Source organism: Rattus norvegicus, chromosome 10 (genome assembly GCF_021556685.1).
Source record: "Rattus norvegicus strain SHRSP/BbbUtx chromosome 10, alternate assembly SHRSP_T2T, whole genome shotgun sequence".
Classification (NCBI taxonomy): Eukaryota; Metazoa; Chordata; class Mammalia; order Rodentia; family Muridae; genus Rattus; species Rattus norvegicus.
Window position 1 is genome coordinate 99,580,291 of NC_141543.1, and position 19,559 is coordinate 99,599,849.

At 44.8% G+C, this 19,559-nt stretch overlaps 1 protein-coding gene across 2 annotated transcripts in view; it reads right to left on the reverse strand.

Moving 5' to 3' along the window:
• Prkca (protein kinase C, alpha) overlaps nucleotides 1–19,350 on the reverse strand; it is a 397,680-nt gene extending 378,330 nt beyond the window's left edge. For both annotated transcript variants that reach the window (NM_001399299.2, NM_001429972.1), the window contains 2 exon segments: nucleotides 16,154–16,185; nucleotides 18,950–19,350. In NM_001399299.2, coding sequence (NP_001386228.1) covers nucleotides 16,154–16,185; nucleotides 18,950–19,122 — 205 coding nt within the window. In that variant the 5' untranslated portion in view covers nucleotides 19,123–19,350.
• Nucleotides 19,351–19,559: the final 209 nt, after the last annotated feature.

Genomic DNA, 19,559 nt, shown 5'->3' on the forward strand with positions numbered 1-19,559 from the left:
CTCCAACAGCTAACAGAGGGTCTTACACAGCAGCTCTAAGCCGCTAAGCCGCCAACCCAGGAGCAATCCACACTTCACCCTCCCGTGTTTGTTCCCTTTGCCTCCAGATGTCTCCTCACACAAAAATAACTCTAAAGTCCAATTTTGATCTTGTGCTGGAAATGAAAAGACAAGAACATTAAAGAAGACAGTGCACACAGTCACGTGGGTGTTGTTTAGACAAATAAATGGCTAGATAACAGTTCGATTAGAATTTCCCCACCGCCCCAACAGACAGACACACCCACACAGAGACACACCTCTTACCCGCAGACACACTAAGTTGCAGAGAAGTCAAATGAATGTATGTGTATGTATTTGGAAAGAACCCTGATCGTGTGTGTTCCCTCACACAGCACACAGTAGGTACACCATGTGTCATGTTATGTATGTACGGGCAGGCTTACCATAAACCACTTTAACTTTATGAACTGCCCTCAATTGGGTATGCTTCATGGGATGGAAAATGTCCTATTGATGCTCTTTCCACATTAATAATACACATATAACAAACAGGCAAGGGCGTTATAAAGGCATCTTTAAAACTGTATGACCCAGCTTGACCCGAGCCTGATCAATGGAACGTCTGGATCAGGTTGCGACTTGCAGAAAATACAGAGGAGTCTCACAAACCGGGAGGCAGAGGAGCATCGCCAGCTCTACCTGAGTGTGCAAAGGTAAAATTTGGACTGGAGGAAACTCTACTGGTCCCCACATCTAGCCGCACATTACTTCCAGTATTGCAGCGGAGAGGAGGGCGTTGTTGATTACAAGAGACCTGAGGACATTTCCCGTTATTTTTAAATGCATGAGATTAAAACGGCAGTGCAGGGATATGCGCTCAGGTGATAAAAGGAAACATAAGAAAATAGTGATCCTCCAAGCCTCAAGCCTCCAAGCCCCTCGAGCAGGATGGGTCAGACGTGAGTCCTCTATTCAACCTAGGCAGGGGTCACCAGAATGTCAACCTTATGATCCTTCTTTAAACTGGGCATTTGTTTTGTATGACTTTCTCCATCTGTGTTTTATTGTACAGTGAAAGGTTTAAATTGTGATCCAACGCTGCTCCCCAAGGAAACACTAAAGCTGAAAACTCCAATACACATGTAGCCATTTAACTTTAAATTTTAATGAATTAAAATTAAATAATAAAAAATTCAGTTCCTCATTTCAAGGGTTTACTAGCCAGATGGTATCTGTGGCTACCGCATCGTAATAATACACAATGTGGGTTTCCTGGTGGCACAAATCCTCTGGGGCAGTCAGTGGTCATCTAGGCAAAGGGGGCTTTGCAGATGGCCAGAGATCCAGGGATCCCTAAGCCATCTCTGCCGGCAAGTACGGCAATTCCTAGTGGTTGGTGGCTTGCATCCCTATTAATTCTTGCTTACAGAAAGGACTCTTGTCGATGACAACCAGTATAAACTCACAGTGACATCCACCCAGCAACCACATGGACAACAAGCTGACCTCACCCAGAGTAACTTTACTCTATGCAGCTAACAGTGAGGTGGGGACAGGACAAGTCTGCATTAACACCAAGGAAAACATCTGGCTCCTGCCCAGATGTGCCTCACCCATACAACACTGATGACAAACTGTGGCCTCTAAGACTAGGGGAAAATTGGCTAAGAGAGAGTCTAAGAAAAAAAAAAATGTGGGATTCAAAATGGGACTCTGGAACAGAAAACAGATATTTGTGGAAAATTTGAGAAAAATTAAAGGAAGGTTTATAACTTAGTGACGGGGCTGTGCTACCATTAATTTCCTGGGTTTGATCATTATACAGTGGCTAAGTCAGTGTTGGCACTGGGAAAGTACCAGGAGATGTAGAAACTCCCTGCCTTCTTTATAAAAAAAAAAAAGTGTGTGTGTGTGTGTGTGTGTGTGTGTGTGGTGTCTCGGGGGGAGAAAATTAAACTAATTTAGGGAAAGAATCCTATTTCTTCTAAAGTAAACAAAGAATTGGGAATGGTGGCCCACACCTGAAATTACAGAACTTTGAAGTTTAGACTCAGGAGGAACATGTTTTCGAGGCCAGCCTAGACAACAATGTGAGACCCAGTTCCCAAAAATTAATTAATTAATAATCCATGTAATTAAAACAGAGGCTGGCAGGAAAGAACTCCAGTTAGAACTAGACACGGCTGGACCACTCTGAGACAAGATGTGCTTGACGCAACCAGAGCTCATAGAACAAATAAAGGTAAGCGCCCTCTCACCAAGAAACACCCAAGGATTTCCCCCGCCAGAAAAAAGAGCTGCATTACTAGAAAGGGAAGTGTGCTGGGGGAGGAGGCTTCCATCCCAGAGGGACTATGGAGAATTAATGACAGTGAAAGTATCAAGTTTTCACAATTATTCCTACACACCTGATCTACAGTGATAATTTCAAACTGTCTTTAGAATATCTTCAACACAATCTTCCTCAGTTTCATCAGGTCTTGAACATGTTTCAAAGACTGTTGGAGTGATACAGGATGCCTAAGAGAACTCACCAATGAAAAAGAAAGAACTATCTTTTGGGAGTCATTTTTTAAATCATTTATGTTTTACTTAATTTAATGTGTGTGTGTGTGTGCACGCGCGCACATGTGCACAGTGGCACACATGTGAAGGTCAGAGGACAATCAGTGAAAGTGAAAGTCACTCCTTTTCATTCTACCAGGTAGATACTGGGGATTGAACTCAGGTTCTAAGACTTTGCAGCAAGCACCTGTCTATCCACTGAGCCATCTTGCCAACCCTGGGGCTAATTTTTAATGCAACTTATAAATAAATCTAGCACATAGGAAACATCTTTTCCTGAGGAATATTTACAAGACTTTAGTGTTGTACTCAGCTTCGGCCAGAAAATAAATATTGGGAGATGCGTGAATAAACATTGTTGTTTCATTTATCATTGGATCTGCCACTTTTGTTTATTTTGTGTGGTTATTAGCTGCGTCCACAGTTCTGAGGTCAGAACCTCAAATCTACCACACAGAAACTGTAGGAAACAAAGGCTTAACTCTGCATCTGGCTTGGACTGTTGTCTAGAAATAACTTCCATTCTCAGAGGGAGGCAACGTGGAATACTGCAAGCAAAGCGACCAAACATAAATGCTGCAGTCTGTGTCAGCCTGTGAGTCTGGCTCAGAGGATGACTAAAAATACGTGCATCCAACGATTAAGAGAACAAAACCAATTAATTAATAATTAATTAATTAAAATGCAAAATCACTTCTGGTGGAAGGTCAAGCCATGCTAAGAAACAAAGGTATATAATTCCAAAGGGAGTCTTTCCTTTGCCCATGAACTCTCAATGTAGCACAAATTCAAAGGTCTCAGTAATTTTAATGAGCTATTTTAAATAGGGCTTTATATATAATTGCCAGACTGTTTATCTATAAACTATCAAAGTTAAACATAAAATCCTAATTTACTTGGAACTGCTAGAGTTAAATGAAAGCTGCGATTCTGTTCCTAGAAGGAACTGTTACTTTCCCAAGAAAGCTAGAGGAACCTGGGGCCTGCTCCACAAGCATCGCTTGGGCTGCTGGATGAGGTAGAGATGTTGCTGGGTGGACACCCCCATTCCTAGGCAGCGGCCTTCCTGACTCAAGTCCACATCCACTGAGCACAATACAGAGATACATGAGTTGCTGGGAGGTAGGAGGACAACACAGTGGGTACCAGGAAAGGCGTGGTACCGAGACTGGACACTAAAGTGTCCACCCTGTGTGCTTAGGCTCACAGAAAGCTACTTACCTCACAGAGCCAACATCACAGCTGCAAGCATCTGGGCTAGAATCTTTTTCTTCTTGTTGCGGCTTTGCTTTGTTTTGATACAAAGTCTCATGTATTCATATGGTCCATGACCGCCTCTAACTCACTATGTAGCGAAGCAGAGCCTCGAGCCTTCCAGGTGGTGGGGTTATATAGACCTGCACCACCATAACTGGGCCATGGGGGAGGGGAACCAGACTCAGGGTTTTCTGCATGCAGAACCCATGCAGTCAAGCCATATCTCTAGCCCTACACTCCTGTCTTGATCTAAATTCTGTAAACTTGGCTCTCCCTGACCTCATGACTACCAGAATGGCCAAGGAGGTGAGGCGTGAACTTCTACGATGCATATGAGTACAGATAGCCAACCTATCCCACACAAGCATGATTTCGTGCCTTTGACTCTATCCTACCTTAAGCAATATGAAAAAGCCCATGGTTCATAAAAGAACCATCCAATTATTTCATAGTGAACAAAAGTCTAATCAAGCTGATATGAATATATTTGGGGGGAGGGGAGCACGTGTCTTTAATCCTAGTACTCGGGAGGCAGAGACAAGTGGATTTATATGATATCAAGATCAGCCTGGTCCACACAGCAAGTACCGGGCCAGCCAGGACTACATAATGATAACCTACTGGGGATGGGGCAGAGTTGAAAATCTAAGATAAAGTCACCATATGGCTTCAGAACAGTTCAACAAAATGTAATATAATTTGCCAATAAAAAAGAGAGACAGGTGGAAAATGCATAAAAAGCCCAAGTTCATGATGCATTTCCTGACACTGAGATAAAACAGAGGCCATCAAACAACTGTCACCAATGGTCAAGTCTGCCAAAAACATCTTGTGCACAAGGGAGGCAATCAAAATTAGTCTCATAAATATGTTATTCTTCCAGAGTCTACTTATATGTATATGTGTCTGTATGTGGTACATGCACATGTGTGTGCATACCCACTCAGGCATGCACATGTGAGGACAGAGGTGGCCACCAGTCTTTCTCCATCGTGCTTCATCTTTGTTGTTTTGGCCGTGTCTTTGAAGCAGCATCTCTCCCTGAACTACGCTTGCTGCTTCAGCGAGATGGCGGGCAGGCCAACGAGGCCAATCTGCACGTCTTCACCACTCAGCACCAAGGTAACAGGCAGGGGCCACCACACCAGCTTTTACATGGGTACTAAGTATCTGAAGTCAGGACTTCACCCTGAACAATCTCCCCAGACCCAGGGTTTACTTTAAATGAAAAAAAGAAAAGAAAAAGAAAGAAAAGAATAGAAAAGACATCAAAGCATTCACAAAAGCATTAGCAATATGTCTCCTTATCATATTAAATGCAAACTTGAAGCGAATGCCTCAGGGCTTCTGAGCTATGCAGCCTTGCATTCCATTCATTTAGTTTACCAAGCTGAAGCCTCAGCACATCCACTGCCCCTGCCGCAGTCCAAGAATTAATCTTCCTAAGTGATGATTTTGCAAGGTAAACCGCATGGCCTGGCCATTGGACAGCTCTGTTCTTCATCCCCATACTAACTGGGAAGGGTCCCGGGCTATACACTTAAGTCGAGTAAGAGCAGAACACATGGCAGCTTTAGGCAGTAAACTTCACTTCGATTCTAAAAAGCAAGTAAATAAATCGAATAAGATATGCATGTTTCTAAACTCTTTATAACTACTAACCATTTGATTTTTTTTTAAAACCACATGTAGTATAGAGAAATAAAATATGAAAGCCACACTTTAAAACGGAAACCAAATGTCTGTCCACTGAGTTGTCAGATGGATGCCACCAGTGCAAAACTGGAAGGACAGAACACATGGAAAACTAGATTTGTTCCAAAACAAGTTTAGGATTATTACTGGACGATGGCTCCCAACATGATCACTGTAGTTTGCACTCTGCCTATGGAATGCCAACTATGCTTTGTGGAATGGTTATGGCATAACAACGGAATTGAGAGGTACTTGAATTTAAGACAGAACAGGAAGCACTTTAAGGTCTGCTATATAGTATAGTTAGGAATCAATATTTACATTGTTTTCAATAGTAAAGCCCCATTTCTATTTCTAGACATTCTGCCTATCGGTCAGGTTAGCTCTGGCAGTTATAGGGTTATGGGAATCCACCCACCGGAGCCTCAAGTATTAACATAACATATGAAAAAGAATTTAAGCTGAGTTCTGGTATTTAACTTCATGGTAAATGGTTGAGGGATGAGACCCAGGACCCATGTTTGCCAGGCAAGTACTCCACCTCTAAGCCAGATGCCTGGCAGCAGAGGTTAGGTCTGGATGTGAACTAAGTAAAGCCTCCATGAGTGCGAGCCAAGCTTTCTCCAGTCCCTGAGCCTTTTGTGTCTATCGTCATAAACAGCATCACAAATCATACTTTGCTTAAAAACCTGAAGGAAACACAAATGCAGTGAGATGAGGAAACGGGATAGGCTATAGTCTGTGTGACTTCAGCTGCGAAGAAAACACTGCCCTAGAAACCCACACTGTCACTCAATCTGCCTGGTCTCAGGTCCCAGCTCCACCACTCCCTGCTGGCACGATGGAGGGTAAGCTGTTTAACTTCTCTCTGCTCCAGTGTCCCTGCTGCTGGGCAAGGGTGGCACTGCCAGCTCTCCACAGGAAGAGCACAATAGGCACACATTGTAAGCACACATGAGCTCAGGAGTGGTGTTGTGCAAACTGCCATTTCTCCCTTGGGAGCTCGGATAAAAGTCCAGGTGAAAACCCAGCTTATATTTCAACCTGGAGCCCCAGAGCTCAGCGGTATCTCTTGCAAAGTTCTCTAGTATGCTGAAAATGCATCAGACACTAAATAATAAAGCAATAGCCAATGATATTGAATGAGGAAATAAATCTAAATGAACAGCTAGTTTCTAAAGTAATGCTGCCAGTTTTGAATATGTAAATGTTCTAATTATATTTTCCCTCCCATATCTAGTATAACTGAGTGTACCATATCCAGACCTAATTTCCATGGATCAAGAGCCCTAGACTTCTAAAGTGACTCTGTAATCAGTCTCCCAGGCTTCTTTAGAGCCAGCAACAGTGTGAAGGCAGCAGCAAGGGCCTTTCCTACTTTGATACAATGTATCTTTCATAAGAAGCTACAATGCCTAATCTCTCCCACTATAACATTTTTCCGGAAACATAAACTAGATACAGTAAGAAGAAAAAAAAAGACACAAGAGGAAACGATGTATCCTTGCAAAACAGCCACTGTCCACTGAGTCAACAGGCACCAACAGCCCCATAAAGAGCTCTCTAATCTGCTCTAGGACTTGGCGGTTGGGACTGGTAACATCTTAAATATACAGCTCTCATCCTGGTGTGTTTTGCTATTAGAACACAAAAGTTACACTCGCCTACCACGCATCCTGCTACTATTTCCTAACCTTAGAATGTCTGCCCCGTCATCCCAAAGAAAGAAAATTCCACACACCCTCTAAACCCAAATCTAAAGCCATCATCTAGTATGTACAAACAGTATATGCTGCCTTCCCACATGCTTCCACAATTAATCCATCCAGACCAGAATGTAATATTATGTACACATTAGATGTAGAGTCGTGATTCGATGCTCTCATGGAGGACTTCTTGGGCTCCATGCTGAGTTCCTAGTACAAGCTTATCCGCTGTGCGCTGAACCGCTAGCATGGTACAGGGGCAAATGAGAGTCCATGCATCTAAGGCACATGAATAAAGAGTACATTGGCTTTTGATTCTTCAACAGCTCCACAAGCAAGTGTAGTCAGTGAGTGACAGAAACATCAATAAATGGGGACTTATGAGAGGCAGCACAACCTTAGCTTAGTAACACGGCATATAGACCTGGGTTTGAGTCCCAGCTCCACCACAGTCAACTGTAAATGTATATCAAAACCTTCTCCTCTGGCATATCTGTAAAACAGAGGCAATATAGCTTATCTCTTTGCAATTGTTGAGGCTAATTAATGTTCCAAGTAATTTAAGAAAAGTACATGGAACCGTGCCTAATGTTAAAACACTACATAGGGGGAGGGAGAGGGGTGGTTGTCATTGTGCATCAAGCACAGGAAAATGCCCCTCTGTGGACCATGGGCAGCTCGTACTACACAGGAGTGATGAGATACATCAGAAGAGTCATGGTTGGGACTGGGGGTGCAACTCGGTGGTTGAACATTTGCATACGGACCACACTGGAAAAGAGCAGTTTGCACAAGTCAGACCTAAACGGACCTCTAAGAGCCTATGCCCCGTATTCGCATCATTAGTGATTTCTCAATTCCTTATTAAAGTTACCCAGACAAGACAGATGGACTCTGCATTTCTTACGATACTGAAAATAGAAATGTGTAGATACGGGGTGCAGGGAGACAGCAGGAGAAGGCGGCATGAAAGATGGACTGTCCTTCAGCTGTCTTCCTTTGTGAACTTGCTCCTAAATAATTCCAGCTTTGTGCTGACGATTAATCAAGTCATTCTCCCTCTTCTCCATTCTTCACAGAAACCTATTTCCACAAGTCATTTCCCCCTTATATAATTTAATAGGGAGGGTTTTTTTTTTTTTAATTTGGTTTTAGCAATTTCAACTCACCCTAACTGTTAAGATTGTATCCCCTCCCCTGTGTTTATGGCTTAACTTCCCGTCTCCTAACAGTTTCACGGTTTGGTGGAAAACAAGAGTTAAAATGAAGGGTTTGCTGTGGAAAGTCTGAGAAGGGTGAGGACCGCAAAGACCAAGCCAGTCTAGTCCCAGGGAGGTGGCTCGGTGTTTCCCTTCATGGCATCATTCTTTCCTTGCCTACAAATCCAGGCTTCACAAGCACCAAAAAGAAATGGTTTCCAGTTGGCTGGGAGGAGTATTTCCTCAAAATGATTACAATGTGAACCCAGGCCCCTGCCCCAGGCTGGAGATGCTCCCAACTCTCTCCTTCTTCACAGGAGATTCTAAGGTACTTTTAGATAAAATCACCTAAAATGGGAAAGCCGTGATAGTGACTAGCACCTAACGATGTTAGCTTTTTCTTCTATTTGAATAAACCCTTTAAAGCTGTCGCAACCCAATTACTGACATTTCATACCACCATTCTCATCCTCTCTTTCTCACCTTGAGGCTTAAAAAGCCTTTCAAATTTAAAAATAGCAGGATCAATGTGGTTGGGCATGACAATGTGGGGTCAGCTATTAGCGATCTCAAAGTAAAACAGAACATTGAAGTGACGGGGCCAAAAGTGCCCTGAAGAGTGGCTTCGATTTCTCACCCTGGATTCAACACATCTTGCCTTCCTAATACAGCCCATAAGATGTCCTTGATTGTATTTGTGGCGGTAAGATGTATTCCTGGTACCTGCATATTTCTCATGAGAGGGAAGGAATGTATGCTTCACTCCCACTGTGCTAATTTATTAGGGCTAGCAGTACACACAACTCTTTAGAGATACAAACTGGATTTTTCTTTTTCTTTTTCTGTTTTTTTCTTTTTTTTCTTTTTTTTCGGAGCTGGGGACCGAACCCAGGGCCTTGCGGTTGCTAGGCAAGCGCTCTACCACTGAGCTAAATCCCCAACCCCCAAACTGGATTTTTCTGCTCTCTGTTTTGCCTAGCTACCGAGTCCTCTGAAGGCTGGTATACCTTTAGATAAGAAGCTAGCTTTAAAAATAAATAAATAAATAAATAAATAAATAAATAAATAAATAAACTCAGCCAAAAGTCGCTATCTTTCTGGTTATAAGCCTTTGTGTCATAACTTCTCTAATATTTATATAATCACACACCCAACAAATATTTACATAGTGTCTATAAAGTACCAGGCACTGCACTAACCACTGGGGACACACACAGAAAGAAGTCCCAATCCTGCACTCTGTCAGCAGAGGAAGAGTGAGGCAGAGGGGTGTAGTGACAAGCTCCCACGATGGGCATAAATCTCCAGAAGGGCTGGCAGTTTGGGACAGGCCTAAGCTACACTGCGGCTAAGACTTAAAGTCACAGATGTCACCTGGTCAACTGCAGCTTATGATGGCCAGAAGGACCAGAGGACGAAGCGTCCGTAAGTGAAGGAGGGAGACATCCATTGGAAAGTCTGAAGAGGCAGGGAACAGCCGAGTACACTGAAGAGCTGCTGAGGTCTGAACCGCACCCGGCCAGGGCAGCCCAGAGATCAATGTTGCTCTGAAACTGGTCTGACTCTGTAAAGAGACACAACCCAATGGCTGCTGCATCTGAAAACTTCAGTTTGGGTGAGAGTATCTGGGAGGGTGGAATTGCCATCAGAGGGCATGATGGACTCAAGAAACCATAAAATGAAAGGAAGGGAGCCTGGTTGTCAAACTCCTCTGCGAAAGTAAACATCTGTTAGGTCCCCGCTGCCTGTGAAGGGGGGAAGCACTCCACACACTACAGCTCTGGCTTCTGGTCGGGGAGGAAGCCTGTTCATCAAACAACAGAGCACTCTCACTCCCCAAGTAAAAGAGGGCCGCTCAGCCATTAATCAGAAATCTTTTAAGAGGGGGGCAAACAGCGGGAATATCTGGCACCAGCTCCAGCCTGGCACCCCTACTTATAACAAACAATATACATCTTTACTGGAGGGGGGAGGTAGCTGAGAAGGGCCTGGGCTGCACTTGCCCTCCCCCTAAGCCCTCACTCCCCAGCCCTGAAACTTTCAAGTGCAAGCCGTGTAGCCTCTGACATTGACTCTGTGCGTTGTTACAAACTCTTCGGAGTTCCAAGTTAACACCAAGAACTCACCTACAGGGGACTAAGGAGATGCCTCGGTAGGCAAAATGTTTGCCACACAACCATGAAGACCTGAGTTCAAATCCCCTGAGCCCATGTTAGAAAGTCTGAAGCAGTACAATACATAAATGTAATCCTAACACTTCCACAGGGAGATAGGAGGTAGAGACAGGGGAATCTCCAGTAGTTTGTAAGCCAACTGTCCTGACACAGCACAGTGGAAAAACCAGACTCTGTCTCAACAAGGTGAGAGACAGGAGCACCTCTGAATTCATTCTCCTATCTCTACATGCATGCTACAGTATGGGCACAGCTCCGTTCACAATCAAATGTGCACACACAGATGCACATGCACCCAGAGTTACACTTCTCACCAGGGATCCAGGACTATCAGAAAGGAGATGTCAAAGGGCAGGTCTCTGCTTGATAGGCAGACGATTACAGAAACCTCCAACACAAGTGCGAAGCCCATGGGCCGCTGGAGCTCACTCTAAGTTTTAGGTGGCTGAGTTTTTGTGCTACCTATAAGATGTGCTTCCTTCAAACCTTGTGCTGGGATTACCACTTAGTGGTCCTAGGTTTAATGCCAAGTACCACAAAACAAACAAAAACAAACAAACAGGCAGAGATTGCAGAGCATGAGAACAAATATTCTATTCAAGGTGGCCAAGCTCACGACTGTGCTCAGTTTGGCCCTCAGCCCTTGTCTATCTCCTGGCACCTGGTACCCACACTACTTGGCAGAGGAGGACAACTGGACGTCCCTTTCCTACAAGGTTGCCAATATGATCCCCACTGCCCCATTTCTGTTTAAAGGTCAGTCTCAGTCTGGGCAAATAGCTAAGCTGGTAGAGAGCCTGCCTCGTATTTAATTCCCAGCACATAAACAAAGAACAGTGTACACGCCTGTGATGCCAGCACCCGACAGACACAGAGAGGCAAGAAGATGGGAAGTTTGTAGGTCAGCTACATTGCAAGTTCAAGGCCAGCCTAGTGTATATGAGACACTGTCTCAAAAAGGGTCAGCCTCCATTAAGTGTCAGCGTGTCTGTCTGTCTGTCTGTCTGTCTGTCTGTCTCTCTCTCTCTCTCTCTTCCTTCAGCTTGTATTGCAGATAAGTATTCTTCCCCCCACCACCACCTCACCCCACAACTTTCACTTTCTTGAGGAAATGCAAAACCCATCCTGGTCAGATATGTTATCGGGGCTTTAAAATAAAATGCCACCAGAGCAGCAGAAGAAAAGCTGACTTTTATTACTGAAAAGTCGGAGCTTCAGAGGAGTCCCAAGTAAAGTACAGGCTATGATATGCGCGTCCCTAGCAAGAGACCTTCAAGATTCCTAACTGCTTTGCAGTAGAGAGATGCAGATTCATCCCTACAGTGCCCTGAGAACCCAGGGTTGGCCCTGCAGGGTCGTGGACCCTATAGTTACAAGTCCAGCTGATTTCCAATGCTCCCTCAGGGATAAAGTTCATTTAAATGTGAGATACTAAACGAAAGAGAGAGAATGGGAAAAGGAGGAAATTTTCAGAGGCCATGAGCTGAAGCCTGGCGCTTCAAACAAGCGGGTCATGCTTCCCTCTCAGAGCTGCTTTCACCACTGTAATTAGAGACTGGCAGGGCTGTTGCTAACTCTGAGAAGGGGAAAAAAATGACTTGGCTCAGTCCCGTTTCCAGTAGTGAAAGTAGCAGATAGCCCCAGAGGACCAGGCTCTGTAAGAGCAGCACCAAGGACCACTGTGTCCTAAACACATGATTTTGGAAGCAGCTGATGCAAGAGAGAATCTGCCTGGAGACAGACCTCCTCGCCCAGCAGACTCAAACTCAGTGCCACCAATGCCTGGGCCACACAAGTCTACTTCCCTTTCTCTGAGAAAAAGAAAAGAAAGAAAATGTGAGTGAGGACTGACTATCTGCTGAGGTTAGGGAGATAAAAAGAGCCCTAGAGTCACCAAGTAAAAAATACAGGAAATAGTAAGCAAAAGTTCAAAAGGCAGCTATGAGCCTCACCGCCAACCTTTAAGAGCTACAAACAGACAAGGTTGCCTTGCTCTCTGAAGACGGTAAGGAAGCTGTTTCATGGTGTCAGGGCCCACTGTGAACTTTTTTTTTCTTTCCTCTAGTATTTAAGGCTCTTGGTTCCATCTCCAAGACATCATCCAGAGAGTAGACTCTCATATGGGATCCTCCTGGTTATCAGGCCTGCTGATATCACTGTGTACCCACAATGCAATAAAACTAAGAATGGCACAACATCCACTTTGGGAGAGTGCAAATAACTCAACAAACACTTCTCTGGAAGTTTCCCGAGTCCATTTATGTTGAATCTTGGGCCAAAGAAATAAACATAAGTGTTCCATGTGTCAACTGAACTCTTTCCTAGTGACATAGGTTCAGCTTTTAGGGCTGAAATTAATTTATTAGTTTAGTATCATAATTCTTATTATTCACCAAGCAAAATTATGACAAAGATATATTACCTGTGACAAGGATATTTGACCCTTATTTACAACCTATGCAAAGAAAGAAGAGGAAGAGAGAGAGAGTAGAAAGACAGAGAAGAGAGGAAGGGAGGGGGAGAGGGAGAGAGAGGGACAGGAGAGGAGGAGTAGGGTACACCTGCTCCAATTACTGAACCTATGGAGCAAATCAATAAACTGTTTCTGTAGCTAGAAAATATTATCATAAGAACAGGTAAGAAAAACCTAATGTACCAAGAATATAAAAAGCTTCAGGGCTAGGCATGGTGACATATGCCTTTAATCCCAGCACTCAGGAGGCAGAAGCAGAAAGATCTCTAAGAGTTCAAGGCCAACCTAGGTTTACATGGTGAGACCCTTTCTCTAAAAATTTCTTCCCAAACTCAGGCTGCTATTTGGAAGAGAGGGCTATCCAGCAGTGTGGATGAGAATGAGTTAGTCTCCTGAATAGGAATAACTTTCTAATAACCAGAACCAAAGGAGAGAAAGTCGGGACATCAAGATAAAATGTATTCCAAAGTGGTCAGGTGCTCAGAGAAACACTGAATTTAAGGAGGCATTAAAAGCAAGGCAGGCAGGATAAGTACTGCTTGGGGAGTAAAAGCGCTGCCCTAGGCAGAGCATCTTTCTTAATTAAGTTACCACAATAAGATACAATATGGCCACAAGAAGTCAAGCACAGATGACGCACACTAAACAAGATATAGCAGCAGATAGCACTTCTAAATACAGTCATCCTTGAAAAGGTTACTGTGAATTAAAACGTGTGCTTGCACTAGGGGGATTCATTACTTAAAGCAATCAAAGGGTAAATTCCTTAAAACCAAGAACTGGACATAAAGCACTCTTCTCTAATTAGTGTGGTTTGTAAAGCCATTTATCCATGTTTTATTGTAAATCTAGTAAAGAAATTCACACAAGAAATACAAACGTCTACGGCACGTGGGGAGGGGACTTTGACCTCACTAATAGCCTGGGAGACAGAAGTTAAAAGTAAGGTCCTCTTCCCCTCTGACATTAGCAAAAGATAAAGCCAATTTCTATAGCAACCTCTCTACCCAGAGAGTGCTAGGAAGGGCAAGCAGGCTTTACATTCATGGTAAACCACGCATTGGAGTCCTTTTGGACAGCAACTCTATAGTTCCCATTAAAAGTTAAAATGCACACCTCCACACATCTGGGTATCCATTCTAGAAACACCTACACTGGTTCCCAGGGATGCTGTCTATAATGTGTCTGGGTGAACTTAGTAACCAACATCCCTAGTGGAGGAGACGAGAGTGAATAGCCACTGTGTAGAGTCAGACAGAGCCGAGGCTGGCTCACACAGCTACTTAGCATACATGGGGGAAAGCTATGCACCCTGCACAGATAACAGGAGAGTTCAAGCTCTTACAACTAAGTATGTGCAAACAGAGACTAAATGGGTGTTTTTAAAAGATATTATCCCTGGAGGCAGGTAGAAAGAGAAAGAGGTATACTATTTCACTTTTTAAACATTTTATGAGTATTTTTTTTTAAAAAGAAATCATATAAAAGCGAGTTGTGAAGACAAGAGGCTGTTCATCTGAGAATCCACTGGAAGCTCAGCACATACTATGTAGGGAATCTCACAGAACCGGTGACCTTGAACCATGGATATCCTGTGATTTTACCAACAGTACCTGCTCTGACCAATGAGCTAGCAGAGACCCAGTGACTCTAAAGATACAATTTTAAAACAACATAACTACTTTCTCCTGGACAAGTTGAGGAAATTCGGTAACTATTTTTCTTGTAAGTTTCCATAGGCTCTGACTCAAACTGAAGCCAAAATCAAAATAGTAACAGACTTAGATCTCATTTGCATGTTTGAACTACCTAAAATCACATTCAAACCTAGACCCAAGCCTAATCTACAAAATTTAGGCCCAGAACTTGGAGAACCGAGGTCTTTCTTTCATCTAATATAAAGGCTGACACAACACGCTTTCCTCTTTGTTTAAAATCAATATCCATTCATTTCCAAATGGAGCTCTCTAAACGACTCATTCAATCAGAGGTTTAAGCACATCATGGAATTAAGGAAGGTACAGTATTAATGATCATTATGCTATAAAATGTCCCCTCTCTAATACGGTGTATTAGAAACAAGGTCACCAAATTGGAAGTTTACAAAAAGATAATCAACTTAATAATACACTATCACCTGTAAAAATAGAAAATAGAAAAGCACACGCACACAGTGTCTTTCTCTAATGCACTTAATAAGAGACAGTCTTAGGACGATATTTTCCAGGCTAGAATGTACTTTCCACTTGCCCTAATAATAAACCTATGCCCAGATGGGAAATATAGCTCAAACTAAATAAACATGTTATAGACTATGAGCAGACAAGCCAGCAGGCGAGCTAGGGAACTTGAAACGCCTTCGATAGCTATAAAGGGCTTATTTATCCAACCCAACAGATAAGACAGAGAATATAAAAAGTTAGATATTTGGTGGCCGCACAGTAGTGGCAGTGCACAACGCAATTGTAGGTGAGGGAGGAAAACCATTGGAGCCTGCGCACAGGAGAGCATGCATGAAGTGTGTACTCAGGCTGGAGGGAAGGCACACTGCACACTGACACTAGAGCTGTCAGTCACCCTCACATCACTGACGTAATGTCAAAGTGTGCATACTTTGTTCATGGTGACAATGGGTGACCTACACAAGTTTCCTGGAATTACATATAGCCTAAAACAAGTTGCCTCGAGTATCTGCTGTAGTGTGTGTGTAGGGGGCGGGGGGAGTTAGGGAAAGAAAGGGAAAGAAGTACCACATGAATACAAAGTGATTCCTTTTTATTTTCCTAAACACCCACACAAAGACAGCAGTTTCTGACAGCAATGTTCTCGGCAAAAATAAAAAATGAAGGCTTTTGCTTTTTTTTTCAATGGAAAAAAAAAAGGCAGTCCTGTGTCCAGATTACTAGGTGATATTATGTTTTCTTTTCTTCAAAGGAACAAACTAACATCACTTGTGTTTTGAAAATATTATCTAAGTACCATGTCTTTCGGATCAAAAAGAAATGTTGAGCAGAAGTACAGTTCCTGTGTGCGGTGCTCACGCCTGGATGTTTGGAAATGAAGCCCATCGAGGCAGCTTACCTTGGCACTGGAAGCCTTGTTTTCCAAACCCCCTGGAAAACAGAAAATAAGAACAAATATCTTAGCCTCCTTTCCACCGAGAACAAGTATTCTACAGCGTCTAAAAGTCTATGCTTGAAACCCGAGAGTTCCATAAGAAAAAACAGCCCTAAGTATCTAACGAGATAACCATGTAAATCTGTCTGTAAAGGATTGCTGAACTGTTATCAAGCTTTTGTCTATCTAGTCTTTTCTGCTCTAGAATTGGTATCTTAAATTTCAAAACAAGAACAAGACTTCAAACTCAAAATTGTTGGCTACAGTACTCGGATGACACAAAGAAGCTTAAATTTTATGCTTTAAAATTGGGGATTGGAGGGGGGGACTTCCTTTTTTTTTTCTTTTTTTCAGAGCTAGGGACAGAACCCAGGTCTACCACTGAGCTAAATCCCCAACCCCAGGGGGACTTCCTTTTTAGTCCTGAAAACAAAGTAATTTTTTCTTCCTAAAGACAATCAAAAAGTAGCTTGTTAGAATTTTGTTTCAAATAGTATGTGTCTAAAAACTGTCAAAGAGTACCACTGTTTACATCTTATCTTGGCTGAAGGAATCCGATTAGAGGAAACATCTCTGCTATAGCGCATACTTGAGATTATCTGTGGTCTAATTTTCATGGAGAACCAAAGTCTATACTGAGGCCATTCTGTTCTTGTAAATCATTTTAGAGAATTGACTCTGTAAGCACAGAGCCCTGACGTGGATATTTGACTACAAACACTGTTCCAACAGAACGAACTGCATCAAAATGTTCTCCGAGGTAGCTCACAATCTCTTGCTTTGCATAGCATTTTAACCTTACAAAGCACTCTGCATTCCTTTATAATTATCTTAATGTCATCGCCCTACCAAAAAAAAATCTAAGTTCAAATATTTTCCTTTAAAATACAATAAATACTGAAATTAAATTGTAAACCAAAGACTCATAGGAGTCATAATGAAGGAAAACAGAGAAATTAAATCCACTGCAAGATGATCTTGGTGGGGGATTCCCAAGCCATCTAACTGGATGCTTTCAGATTAAGTGAAGCACTTGTGCTCCTGTGGACTACATCACAGGGAACCTGGTACCCAGAGTACCTCATCAGTTGGCGGGGGACTGATCCTCTGGACAGTGATAGTGGAGACTGATTAGTTAGCGTGGTAAAAATGTAAGTCCTTTTTCTAACGTATCTACTTCCTGTAGAAGTAATTATCACTCTAGCCCCTTTGAATACACTCTCGTGGTTAACATGGGAGGCTGCAAATCGCCCAACGCAATATCCTCCCTTTACCCGGATGCTAAAGTCATCTTAAGTAGCCTTATCTATGGTCACCCACTCCTTGAGCTGGATTGCTTCAGATGCTAACTACACTACAGAAACTGTCAAGTGGTTGCCTTGTTCACCAAGGTGCACTTCTGAATGATTTCTTAAAAGGAAGGAAAAATCAGGCATCTTATTGGCACCCTGATGGTGGGACTCCCCCTTTTAATTCTCTTCTCTGGGTGGATTCAGCGCCACTAGAGCCACTAGGATACCCAGTGTGTATAATGCTAGCCCGCTGACTGCTTGGTATCTAAGTGCACTTCACCCCTTATGGCTTCCCACCCAGGAAGGAGCTAAGGAGCCCCAGCCATAGCTCTTGCTTATAAGGAACTTTTTACTCCAAATCCACGGAGAAGAGTCAGAAAAAGCTGACACTTGATGTTCAAAGTCGTGGGGGGGGGGGCTGGGAGTTCCCTTAGTTCCAGATCTCTAAGCATTGGGATGGGAGGGGCGATATTGACATTTTGAAAATCTGATGAAAGCTATAATTCTCTAAAAAAGTAAAAACGTAAATCTGCATAAATACAATCTTACCTAATTTTGCAGGCTCCAGAGAGATAGATCCCTGAGCCCCTCCTTCTATCAAGCCCCTCAGTTACCAAGGCTTGGCATTCAGTGGAAATCACCTGAGCGCTGACACCTTTAGCCATTACAGTATTTTTCTTAAATAAGCCCTCTGTCCTCATCAACTGGATTGCAGGTCTAATCTCCTGTTGACAGGGTCTATTTTAAATGACTCCCTCTGCCCTCTGCCATTTGCCTGCTAGGTTAGCCCTCCTCCCCCACTGCAAGCTTTCAACAGTTTGCTGCCTTCCATCTCTCTCCCTCCCCACCCTCCCCCCTCTGGGCTCACCCAGAAAAGTCAAAGTCTCCGTGCCCAGTAGAAACAGCCTACAGTAGGCAGGGACCCAAGGTTCCAGCGGAGTCCCAGCCCGACGCGAGGCACAAACACTCCCCGGAACGCGCCCAGCCTGGCTCGCCAGCAAGTTGGAGCGGCTCGCAGCGGCTCCCCGCTACTCCGGGGCGTGTTTCTTGCGCGTCCCGGGGCCACTCTGCCACCAGCATTCTCTTTTCCCGGTCCCTTCGCTCCCACCGGGCTGCATTGGCCGCTCCGCTTGGCGACGGGAAAGACCCGTGAGCCTACCAGAAGCGAGGGGACCTTCTCCCTCATCCGAGTCACCCCATGCCGAGCCATGAGTCCCTTCAGGGCAGGGCATGTGTGGCAGCGCCGGGCCACTTCCCAGGGAGTGTCCCGCGTGGGTGCGCGCCTGTCACTCCTGGCGAGAGTTCGGACTCCGGCCGGTCACTCTAAGTTCTCGGAGGAGTCCTGGCCATAAGAGTGAGGACGCGCCGGGGCTCAGAGACGTCCCCGAGCCCAAGTCCCCGGGACAAGGAGACCTGAGCCCCGAGCAAAGGTGGCTCCCGGGTCCCCCGGGCTGCCGCGCGCACCTACCAGATGAAGTCGGTGCAGTGGCTGCAGAAGGTGGGTTGCTTGAAGAAGCGGGCGATGAATTTGTGGTCTTTCACCTCATGCACGTTCTTCTGCCTCAGCGCCCCTTTGCGGGCGAAGCGGTTGGCCACGTCCTGAGACGCCGTGGAGTCGTTGGCCGGGTAAACGTCAGCCATGGTCCCCCCCAACCACCTCTTGCCTCCGCCGGGGAGCAGCAGCCGGGGAGGGCCGGGGTGGGCGGGGGCGGCGGCCGAGGTGGCGGTGCTGAGGTGCGGTGGTGGCGGCGGTGGCCGGGGAGAGCCGGGCGGGCGCTGCGCTGCTTGGAGCTGGGAGCTGAGCCGCTCTCTCTGGCTCTCTCTGGCTCTCTCCGGCTCTCTCGCTCTCTGGCTGGCCCCACGCTCACTGACAGCCCGGCGCCTGGCGCTCGCGCTTCCTACTCGCGGCAGCAAGAGGCGGCCCGGAGCGGCGCCGCCCACTGCGCATGCCCGGAGAGCTAGCGTGTGTATGTGTGCACGCGCGCGCGCGGACTGGAGTAGGAGCGCGCGGGGCGGGGACGCGCGCGGGGCGAGCCTAGGGCCTCTGAGCTGCGCTGCTCTGCACCGAGCTGGACACG